This window comes from Leptosomus discolor, chromosome 1 (genome assembly GCF_034619465.1).
Source record: "Leptosomus discolor isolate bLepDis1 chromosome 1, bLepDis1.hap2, whole genome shotgun sequence".
Taxonomy (NCBI): Eukaryota; Metazoa; Chordata; class Aves; order Leptosomiformes; family Leptosomidae; genus Leptosomus; species Leptosomus discolor.
Genome location: NC_141391.1, coordinates 91722285 through 91734525, shown reverse-complemented (window position 1 = coordinate 91734525; position 12241 = coordinate 91722285). Strand labels below are relative to the sequence as shown.

At 41.9% G+C, this 12241-nt stretch overlaps 1 protein-coding gene across 6 annotated transcripts in view; it reads left to right on the top strand.

Annotated features, from left to right (window-relative positions):
• Positions 1 to 10393, top strand: part of DMD (dystrophin) — a 1194940-nt gene extending 1184547 nt beyond the window's left edge. For all 6 annotated transcript variants that reach the window (XM_086469458.1, XM_086469399.1, XM_086469594.1 and 3 more), the window contains one exon: positions 10296 to 10393. In XM_086469458.1, coding sequence (XP_086325584.1) covers positions 10296 to 10393 — 98 coding nt within the window. The remainder of the gene's footprint in view (positions 1 to 10295) is intronic.
• The last annotated feature ends 1848 nt before the right edge of the window (positions 10394 to 12241 follow it).

Here is a 12241-nt window from a genome sequence, read left to right as displayed (position 1 = left end):
GAAATTCTGCTGAATACCTGATGATTGCTGTCCTTAAGGAATTTTTATTTCCTTTTAATCTACTGTCTTTTACTTTGCTGCTCCCAGCAAATTCACAACTGCTGCAGCTGCTTCAAACAGCTGCTGTGCTAACTCAAAACAGATGTCAAAGCCAGAGGTCTGACATTTAGTGGAAATCTACCATTAAATACCACCTCAGTGGTTTATTTGACCCTGCTTGATAATGGGCCACAGAGGAAAACATTTTCACGCTGTATTTATGCACGAGCTTCTAAATCTCCAGGGAGTTGGTTCACAGTTAGAAGGTAAGATTGGCAGGCCAGTATTTTTAGAGCCAAATTCATCTCTCCTGCAGCACTGGGGACAAACAAGTTGCTCTGCTTCAGACGGATCTCGTGGTGGACCAGGCTGTGTTTTGCGGCTATGGTTTTGTGGCAAATGCTTTCTATGAATGAAGCTCAGAGAGGAATTTGGGGGCAGAAGTTCTTGAGGTCGGTGAGAGAACTTCCCAGGCTTTCAATGCAGAGCCCTTGCTGGTGGACAACGAGGAAGCGACAGCCAAGAAGTGGTCAGAAATGAGACCATGTTGGCTTAAAGAGCTAAGAGGCAATGACATCATGTGAAAACATTTGGAGAGGGATCAGTACGCACTGTTACTGTTTAACATGGTATTGCTTAATACAGATGTTGTCTTGTGCGTTGAAATTGCAAGACCCCACAGCAATAAATAAATGGCACTAAGAATAGCACCATCTTTTACAAGTTTGGTTTTATTTTTATCTCAGTCGCATAAAAACACACCAGACACATTCTCTCCTCTCACTCTTGCATCAGCCAGGCTCTGTCATGAATGGGACTAATATTCTAAGTGGAACTAGCAATTTTCAGCACTGCAAATAATGCAGTTTCTCTTATTCTGACAGCAAAATGTCTTATGATGCAGGCTTTTCTTTTCACACTTTACTGAATCAGTGGAAGAGTACCCTGGAGTTATTATACTGTAGGGGTATTCCAGAAATATTCTTCCAGTTGAGCTACCCTGGCCTCTTCTGGACTATATCCCCTTCTTTGTGCTATGGTTCTACATCCCGCATCAGCAAGCCCAGATGTGTGAGATCCCTTATCACTCCCCTGTGGCACAACAGTACTGAAGTGCCTGAGCTTCTCTGCAGATTTCTGCTGGGATAGTGATGGGGAGGATTAGATCTGTCGTGATTTATAATGCTCGGTTGTGATGTAAACTGAGATTACATTAAAGAATTTAACAAACCTTCAAGGAACTTTTTTTTAAGAAGAAAAACTGTTCGCAGACCCAGATCTCTCCGCTCCATAGCTTGTCCCTCTCCTGAGTTCAATGAGAGGAGCAGTGCAGTAGATGCTTTGTGCTCTCTGCTTTAATTTGAATCGGCATAGATGCATGAAGTTTTTATTAGTGCCTCTGCTTTCAGGTTTGATTTGATCATTCTTGGTGTACCTTTGCCTGTATTACAATGTCATGTAGATTTCCAATACAGAAAAAGAAAGAAAGACTTCTGTTTTGTAAGGGCAGGAGGTCTTGATTTGAGCAGGAATAATAGATAATTAGGCACCCATGGATTGTGTGTCAGTATTTTGATGCCTTATAGAATACAAATTTTCAGAAATGCAGCAATACAGACAATCTTCTTCCTCTGCAATTTATGCCAAACCATACTGCTTGCCTTAAAACTTAGAGACATACATTCATTCATATGCAAAGAAGAAAATAAAGTAAAATCCATTAAACCCTTTTTAATCTTCCTCCGAAATAAATTAGCTGCTACTATAGTAGTAGTGCTACTCTTTGTTGCATTTAACAAATTCTAGGGCTGATTACTCACCACAGACTTTCCTCACCAGCTGTTCTGTGTGGTGCAGAGCTATCCCAGTTATCTTTGAATACATCCGTTTTCAAGCAGAATCCAGTCTGTCTCATGTAGACGTTTAGACACTGTTTAGCTGCAATTTTGGGTGCTTGTGTAGACAGGTAGGCATTTCTTAAGGCCTCTGAAAGGAAGCAGTATTTTGTACGTAGGCAGTTCTTTTCTCCTCTTGACCCGAGCTAAACTGTCTTCTGATGGATCTCATTCATGCCCCAGTACTCTTGCACACCCAGCTGCACTATGCTGCAGTTTCTGGAAGCCTTAGGTAGACCACCTACTCACCTAAAGCTTTGGGCTCTTCCTCAGAAGACCAAAGTATGCAATGGGTTTTGTATCTTCATTTTCAAGGGTTTTCTGTACATGATTTATATTGGTGAGAGGTTCTCATCTTCCTTCCTAGGAGGTGTTTTTTAGGGAATCCGTGGCTCCTGATGAAAGCACCAGAGGAGGTTGCAGGCTGTGTAGGTGCTCATGTAAGTCCTAGGGAGTTAGGCAGGCCTGCAAGGTGAAGTCCTTAGGACTGAAGCGACACCCCTCCTGGCTGTCAAGCTCACTCTGGTACCTCTGTGCACCACCAGCACATGTGGTATAAACATAAGGAGAGTCGAGGCTTCCCTTAGGAGCAGAATAAAAACCCACATGCAGAGCAGGACTTCAAACCTGTTCTTACCATTTGTAATAGTAAGTATGCTGTTGGGAAGAGGGGGAGGGGAAGGAAGGGAATAAAACTTCCACTGTTCAGTAAATCGTAACCTTTGCTGTCCAGGCCCTTCAGAGGTTGCTCCGGCCTTTTCCGTTGCCTGGAGTTTGTATTTGGGTGGTGGCTCTGACCTGCGGTGGTCATGATGCCAGTCACCTCCTCCACCTTCTCCTCTCCTTTACCACCTCTGTTCAGCTTTGCTCTGTTGCTGACCCTTGTTCTGCTCCTTGTAAAATACGTGCAAAGCTATTTATTGTCTTCCTTCCCTTCTCCTGCCGGCTGACATACCTAGAAAAACACTTGACAGCAATTAGGTTACTGTTACACTGACCGGTGTGTTCTCCTGTACATATCTGTCTCTCTCCCTCTTGTCCCATACGTCGTTTACAATTACATCATTTACAACAGCTCTGGGGCAAAAATCATCCACTTTCTTGAACAGCGCCTGCCACGTGACTTTCTCACCTAAGGCTACAAAATCTGGCCATACTGGTGCTTGTGGTAGTGTAGCAGTGATAGTGGGACCCTGCTTTTGGAGGCAGCGAGCATCTTAATGTCACTGGCTGTGTGATGGGAAGGAGGGCAGGGGAGTGTTTCTGCTGCCAATTGACACCTGGATTTCTTTTTTTTTTTTAAAAAAAACCACAAACAACAAGTATTCTGTGGTAAGTGTTTGAGACAAATCGGTATGATCAACGTATGGCTTCCGTGAAGGCTTATCAGGAACATCTTTTCAGCTAAACTCATTAATGACTCCTCTGTTTTGGCAGTACAACTTGAAAGTTATGAGATACTTTCCCCTTTTACTTGAAATTTTTTTCTCCCTCTGCCCCCTCAGTTTTACCATGGTCGCAGATCAGCTTGTTGTAAACATGTTTCACAATATGTTTATCTTAAATGTGAGCATGTGATATTCCAGTGTACAGCTCTCGGTATGTAAAATGTGTGTGTGTGCACGTATGTGTATATATGAATGTGTACCTGTATATGTGTATGTAGGCCATAATAAAATGTAAAGTGTCTGGGTGACATTGGGTAAACACAGTTTTACCGCTAATACTGATTAGTAGAAGTACTCAGATTGAGGAAATTTGGATGCTCAGAAAGTGAATTCAAATCATCTCTGCCATCCTTATACTCAACTAAAAGTCCTGTAAGTTGATTTTAGTAGTTTTGTCCAGTGTTTTTGCTAGGTTGAAACCAAGCCACAGATTACAGTACTGTTCTTGAATATATCAGCTCTGTGGATTTCAGTGCACTTTCAGTCTTTGTTTAAAGCAGAAATGTGGTTATTTTATATCAAGTTCCTAAATGGAAATTGAATTGTCTCTTACAGTATAAAATATATATTCATGTGTGGTTTTTTTCCCTTTCTTTTCTGATATTTCTTCCACTTCCTCTCTCTGTCCCTAAAGGAAGAAATGCCCCTGGAAAGCCAGTGAGAGAGGTTAGTGAGATGCAGGCTCACTGCCATGGCTTCTGTTTATCACAGCTTGCTTTCTGTGCGCAGCATGCGTGTGACGGCAGCGCGGGTTTGCTTGGGTTTGGCGAAGGGCGGGGGTGGTTTTATTTTGCTATGGGTTTTGTTTGATTTTGCTGAGTGCATTCCCCATGTGTGCCCTAACGGTAGCGTACCTCTCAACTTTCAGTGGAGACAATGTCAACTCGGGGATCTGCATTTTCTTACGTCCTCCCAGAGGTGGAAACTCAGCCATTTGAGGGAGAAAATAATACATTGAAATTAAGCCTCTGTATGATAAAAGTGGTCAGCAAATATGCTGCAATCATTGACTTATTTTCTATTACTCATGTATGTAAGCACAACAGGGAGACCCATGTCTCTTGCTGTTCTGCTTACGTACTCGCAATTGTATTTACATGTATGTGCCAATATACCAGCCATCGTCTCCAGTTATTAAATAGTTTTTTTTCTTTTTCTTTAGAACGGTGAGAGTTGAGAGGTATAAGAGATTCAGGTGTTTTAATTTCCTGATACAGTATTGCAGAATGAAGAATGCTACTAACATTCACCAGCTCTTCAGTGTTGTATTCAGCAATGCAAATGGGCGATGGTTTTCACTGTGCGCTTCGGACATGGTTGGTTTGACGCAAAATAGATTTTAGAGTTTGTACGTTGCTGCTTGTTAATGGAGGAAAACGTTTTGCGCCGTGTTGTCATAGCACCTTTGAAAGTATTTCTGGAGAGCCTTGTTTTTCCCACTGTGAAGCTGCTCTTCACTCGCCAACCAGATAGAACATTTGAAAGGTGAATTCCTAGCAAAAATTCTTGTTAAAGATAAACTTCAGAGACTGCCTGAGTGCAATTGCAAGTAGCTGTGAAATGACCTTTCCCGCACAAAAGATGTTCGGTGTGGATGAGGCAGAAATTGAAGAGTAACCCGTTTTGCAAACTTCTGCTGGTGCAGAGGCAGGGGCTCATGGAAGCACACCGTGCTGAGGTTTTTAGCAGAGCTGTTGTGACCCTCCAGTCACTGGCAGGCTACTCTGGGTAAGCCAGGAGTTCTTTAACGTGGTACCTTGGAATACAGCAGTTCTCTGCATTGGCTGTAGGAGCTGGCACAGATCCAGCTACTTCAAGTTTAAGATCCTTGGTGCAGGTTAAGTCTGTCCTCAAATGGCCCATCTTCTCATATGGACCAAAAAAGGGTGCTTGGGATGTCAACAGACTGCACCAGTCCAGAACTTTTATGGAAATTATTTCATATTCAGCCCTGCATGTTCTCAGCTCACACAGTCTGAGAATTGTTCTCCAGTTCAGAAAAACAGGTTGTTGATTTCCACTGTCCTTATTCATATTATTCAGAAAAAGCTTCTGCTGCTGAAGGCATATTTGATACAATTAATTTTTTTTTTAAAAAAAGAAAAATGGGCCTGTCCTACCTGATCAGATTCCAGCAGCTTAACCCTAAAAAAATTGACTTCAATGAATCCCTCACCACTGTCAGCTGTATTTGTTCTCACTGATGGTTCCAGAGGGGACTTGGTAACTTGCAGAGCTGAATATAAAACACGACTCTTCGCCTGCTTATGAAGTGTATGAGCTAAGGTATGGAACAGCTTTTGCTTTATGTGTGAGTCCATTTGTACAAGGGCAAATCATGCGGTTTTAAACCCACCCAGCCAGGTTTTGATCCCATTACTCACATTTAGGTATTGTCTTCGTGTGTAATCCCATGGGTTTCGTGGCATTACTCGATGCGAATAAGGGTATCAAAATCCAAGCCACCAACAGGAAGGATATTTCTTTTGTTGGGGAAGGGTTAGAAATCTGTGCTGCTAAAAAAGGCACTGCATTGTGTTGGGGTTTCTTAATTTACTTTCTGTCTACTCTTTCAAGTCTGAATGTTCCACATTTATTTCTCTGACAAGCTGTAGTATAAGATTGGTATTCAGTTACTGCGCCCTCACCCAAGGGCCTTAATTCCAGCAGAGCCTCTAAAGCAAATTCAGCAGATGTGAAACGCATCGTTCTTTATGTGGCCAGGAGTGATGTAGTTAGTGTCTGCAGAAATAGGTGTCTTCTGCTTTCAAAGCAAATGCGCCTGTGTTAATATTCCCTCCATTTTATAAGTCTAAGTTAATACTGTCCATGTCCATTTTGAGCTTTATTGCTGCATTTCAAAGAGTGTGCTAGTTCTTTTCTTAGACAGTAGCATCTTTCAACCTTTCAGTGCCTCAAGCATGGAGAAAATGTTTTCAGCTTTAATGTTTAAAAAGAGCGAATGGAATTAATGCCTTCTTTGGTGGCATTACTTTAAAAATACGAATAATGATGAGTGGAAAGCTATGATTTATGGTTTTTTAAGTGCTTTGAGGACAGTATTTTTCTCATTTGCTTCTTAATTAAAAATGTCAATTTTCTATGTTTCATTCTTAGAGAGGGCAAGTAAAGCAGTATTCAACAGAAGCAGCAGAGCTATATAGAAACAGTCAGTGAATTTGAGTGCTTGTTTAGGTCACAGGCATGACAGAAGAGGGTGCATTCATTGCACATATAGTACCAGGTTGTTATTGCGTATGTTGATCTCAACTGTTTGCAGTCTTGATTGACCTGACTGTTACTCCCATGTGCGAGAGAGGCAAAAAACCTGCTGGCGGTGCAGTGTCGCCCAGCTGAGGGCTCGCCAGTTGAGTGGCTGGAGCGCAGCTATATCGCCTGCTCTTCTGTCCCGTCCTCCCACCCTGTGAGCGTCCCGGAGACTGCGGTCCCCACGCTGTTGCACTTCACAGTCCAGCTGTTAACATAAACTGCAGTCGGCAGTGGCTTATGGTCATGCTCTGAGCTGTAAACTCAGATAGCTCAGGAGGAGAACACGATTGTTCAGGTTTTTCTGCAAAGGAAGTTAAGACCTGTCCTAGAGAGGTTGTGTGGATGGTGGCGGGGAGAGGGAGTTGTATCTCCTTAACCACCCCAGCGTGCCTCTGCGCAGCTTTTGTGGAGGGAGACTGGATTCAAAGCATGGTTATTTGAAAAATATGGCAGCAATTAACAAAGAAAAGAAAACAAGACTAGCAGACATTCCTGTAATTTTTATGTATTAAAGAATATCTAGGGATCCCTGGATGCGTAAGATTTTCTTGGCCCATGTTTTAGTTGTCTGAACAATTTAGCAGTTTGTACCGGCTGTGGCATGCTTCTGAAAGACTTTTATTTTCAGTATTTTTGATTGAAGTTATTCTTTCTAGGCCTAGCCTCTTTCTATAGGACTAGCTTGCCTTTGTCACATTTACAGCTCTGTATCTGACAGAACAAAATAGTATAAACAAACACTGATTTTTTTCTTAAGATGGGGTTCAGCAGTTTGGGTTGCTCTGAGTCCATGGAAGGGTAATCTCTCTTCCCGAGCTGGGAATGAGTGGTGTTGGAGTCCCTGAAGAGCCCTACAGTCCCGTCATTGTTTCTAGAAACAGCAGATCGCAACGAACCTGAATGAGGGACCATGATCCCACAGGCAGCCGTGCCTCTCACAGCTGGCTGGACAGTTACCATTCTCACCTCTGCCCTGTCTTGTGTCTGTAGGTTGCTCCAGGTGAGGAAGAAGAAGAGTATTTAAAGCCTAGAGATTTCTTGAAAGTAGTTTGCAGGGTCAGGCTATACCAGAGTTATTCTGATAAGGCTTTCATACCACATGCTACAAATGTACCTGAGCCATGTCAGAGTTTCAGCTCAGTAGAGCAAACCAGTGGCAGTTACCTTTCTGCTTACGTAAGCATCTCCCGTCTGAAACATGTCCTTGCTTTCATATGGCTTCGTCAAATTTTCACTTTCCGTGGTGGAATTTGCGGGATTGATCTCAGCTTGCAAGGTGCCAGTAAGAGAGGTTGTCCCTTACATCTAAAATAAATGTAGTAGCATACATTTACTTTAAAGTAAACTTGGCGGGAATTTTTCATAAGCTGTTACTTGACATGTTGATGAGCAAAATGACAAGGTTTTGCTTAGAATTAATAGGATGGCTATACATTAATGATTTATGAATGAAATTGCTGTTTGGTGCATCTGTTTCTCTGTGCATTAGTGCAATTATCACTAGATTAGAACCAAGTATTTCTTTGTATCAATACCTGGCAAGCTGTGCCATGCACAGCACAGCTCACTACTGAACAGGCAGCTTGTTGAGTAGTTATCATTTAGCTTTGACATCATTTTTTGTAACAAATGCTACGTTAGAAAAAAAAAAAAAAAAACTTTAAAAACTAGTATTTGAATGTAAAGGTGGTAGTAGTTCTCCAGAAGAAGCAAGCTTCTCTGAATATTTCTCAAGTCATTTTTTTCTATTCCATAAATACTGATGAGTATTAACTAACGTCACTCCAAGCTCCCAGGTACTGTAGAAATGTCAACAGTGCATGACTACCATAATATTTGAACATTTGGAAGAGGATGGTGAGTTTGATTTGCCCCACAGTGATGGTTCATTCCTGTTGTTAGAAAAGACAGTTGTGTCAGGAGGGACACCCGTGGTGACATGTCAGGCTCTGGCACATTACGGGTAGGGGCTGCATGAAAGTTGTATCCTGGATACCCTGGTCATGTCCTTTCTTCATTTGGGTGCTCCTTCCTCAAGGACCGTGGTGAGGACTTGGCATCCAGGCTAACGCAAAGCATTCCTGGGAAGCAGGGCTGTGGGCAGGTGGGTTGCACCTCCCACATTTTTCCAGGCAGATAATCTATCGCAAGTACTCTCAGGGAGTAAATCAAACCCCTCAGGCCATAGCAACATACAGTTTTATTGAATATTACTTCCCCTGTTGTATACTTTCAGTTGCTGGCACTGCAGCTTGGGGACTTCTTGAGTTGGAGGTCAGATGCACTTCTTTGCATCTAAGTAAATCTTTCTTCACTGATTATTTTCTAACTCCTTATTTAACTCATTTATGTGTTTGGCCTCAATATCAGCCTGTGGCGATGAGTTCAGTAATACAATTATGAGCTGTGTTGAGTATAATTTCCTTCTGCTTGTTTTAAGACCTTCTGTCTGCTCATTCTTCCTTGTCCTTGCAAGAAGTCTTGAACACTCAGTCCTTGGTTTGGATGCTCATCTTGTAGGGTGCCTAGATCTCTGTCATATTCCCTCTTCAGTCGCATTTTTTCAGGAAGGAGACTCCAGGTGGGATTCAGCTGTTTAAACCGTGATGTCTCTGTCGTTTGAGATGCCAGAGGGTATTTGAGACAGTTGTAGAGAGCTGCAGTTCTGACACAGGACTTGCAGGAGACCCGTGCTTTTCTGAACAGCAGCTGGAGACCAGGCAGGGTATGCCAAATGCCTAAAATGGCAACTTTTGGCAATTTAATCTCCCTACCTTCGTGTCTGTTTAGTTGCTAATTGCACTGAAGCCACTTCTTACTGCTGATCAGCATTGCTACCTTTCCTTTCCATTTGCAGCGGTGCTAAAATGAGTGTGAGAAGTTGCTGGTTTCATCTCCAGAATTGTACTCTGCATTTATTTATCTCTTCTGCATGGGAGGAACATGTGTTGTGGTTATACCATCTTAGAACTTTCCAGGGGTTACGGGAGAGCACAAATGCGCAAGTGAGCCACTGTACAGTAGTTATTTGATAAATGTGGCATCTTTGTTTCTGCTGGACTACTGTCTGAAAAGCAAAGGATATTTTAAAAATGACTGAATAAACTGCAGCCGTTTAGTATGTTCATCATTTTAGCTAGCCATGCAGGTATCCTGCTGGGACCTCTTGGGATTAATGGTTTAGTTAATTACCACTGATCTCTCTGTTTCTGTTTTTCTCCTTGATAGAACGTTGAATGGTCAAACACTTGCAGCACCAGTTGGAAACTTTTCTGTGATGTCAGTGGATTTAATCGTTGCTTTTGGTGAACATTCATAATGATACAGCTTCATCGCTATGAGGTGGTTTTATTTTGGAACACAAACGTGCTGGCTTATTGCTGACGTAGTTTACCATAAACATTGAGGCCAGTATTGCTGATAAGTGTTCTGCAAAACTGGCAGCTTTTGCTAACGGCAACATATTAGACTCATCTAGGAGACTTTTGGAAAGAGTGCTCTCCGGTGTACTCCGCTGGGGACGGCAGCGAGCGGTACATGGGCAGTGATGGATCGGTGCTCGGTCTTTTCTGTAAAATATTCCTACCAATCTGCTGCTGTGTTGTCTTTGTTTAATTTCCTCTTCTTTGACTTTCTGTTTCAGGCCACAATGTAGGGAGCCTTTTCCACATGGCAGGCGACTTGGGAAGAGCGATGGAAACCTTAGTGACAGTGATGACCGACGACAAGGTGTTAGAATAGCAAGATGTGTTTTACAACTTCAGGCGTCCCGCATGGTTTTTATAATATTCATACTACAAAGAGGATTAGACTGTAAGAGTTTACAAGAAAACAAATCTATATTTTTGTGAAGGGTAGTGGTACTATACTGTAGATTTCAGTAGTTTCCTAAGTCTGTTACTGTTTTGTTAACAATGGCAGGTTTTACACGTCTATGCAATTGTACAAAAATTATAAGAAAACTACATGTAAAATCTTGATAGATAAATAACTTGCCATTTCTTTATATGGAACGCATTTTGGGTTGTTTAAAAAAAATTTATAACAGTTATAATGAAAGATTGTAAACTAAAGTGTGCTTTATAAAAAATAATTGTTTATAGAAACCCCCTTAAAAAAAAACCACAAAAAAATACTGAGGCAGTGCATTTGTTTAGTATCATTTCAGCTCTGTAACTGCATCAGAGAGATTCATGTCCTGTGTTCTTTTCCATGCCTGTCAAAAAGAAGAAAAGAAAAAAAGTATTTCCTGCAGCAACATCAAAACAGCCAACTTACATTTCCCGTTGGTTTTGTCTGACTAGGGCTGGCTTAAAAAAAAAAATTCCTGAACTTCTAACAAAGGTGGTTATTTCACTTTCCAATAAACCTAAGAATTATATGAATCACACAGCAAGTTTGCAATAATTAAATGAAAGAGCACATTACATGACAGAGCCTGCAAAAAAATTAATTAAAATAAAAAAAAAAAAAAAGAAAAACCCCAGAAGAAAGAAGAAAAAGAAAGAATTTAGTGACCGTCGTACGTGCCAGCATTTCCTCAGCTAACTAAATTCCTGAATGCTATTAGTAAAGGAACATAAAAATTGCCTTACCAGATTAAACCTTTGGACTTCGGTGTCCGGTGCCCCGCTGGCTGCGGCCAGCAGCCAGTGCTTCAGCAGGAGTCGGGTACAGCTCTCCCCTCCTGCCGCCACCGCTCGTGTCACCTTTGCTGCAGAGGAGAGAAGAAAGGGAGAAGTTCCCTCCTGACCCCCTGTGGGATCAGCTTCTGACCCGAAGCACAAGTAGGTTACTCACAGAGCATCTTTGCTTGTCCAGTGCCCAGGCTGTTAATAAGCATGAAGCCTCTCAGTCCTCTGGAAAATAAAACCAGAGCTTTCCACAATACGTGTCTCAGCCTGCTACAGCAGCCAGTCCCAAGGAGCTGTAACGCTGCGAGCAACCTTTGGGAAAGGCTGTAGAAGAGTTACTGCTGTTCTTGCGTGTGTATGGTGATCAGGTGAAGGTAGCCACACTGCTCCATGCAATATTTATCACCAAAACAAAGGCCCTGGTCCTTTCTCCTTCCCCTTGTTTTGCTCTACAAGTTGTCCTGCACAATTAACGATAACGTGAGAAAGAGAGGAACTGATAGCAAAACAGATTAGCCAGCTTGACTGCAGCTCGTGAGAGGTAGGTTTGGGTAAGAGGTGCTGTCAGCAAAAGCTTTACCACTTCATTTTCTTAACCAGCTTTTAATTTAACCTTAGAATATGTAGAAACACCCCATCTGACTTTATACTGCGAGAGTAAAAAAATCTGTTACCTCTTCTTGTATGAAGTGTAATTAAACTTGGGAAAGATTTTATTTTGAATGCTAGTTAACATTGAACATGGCTAGTCATGCTATTTCTACCTCACTTTGGTTTTGTGGTGTTCCTGACAATTACGTACAGATAATGTTACATCATCACCACGTGTCCATTGTGTGACCAGGTCTCATCGTTTAAATAATACCAACGATAATAATCATTTACAGAAATAGGTACAATCCCCCCAAACCTCTGCTTTCCTAATAAAGAGCTTTTTTAACACTTTATTACAATA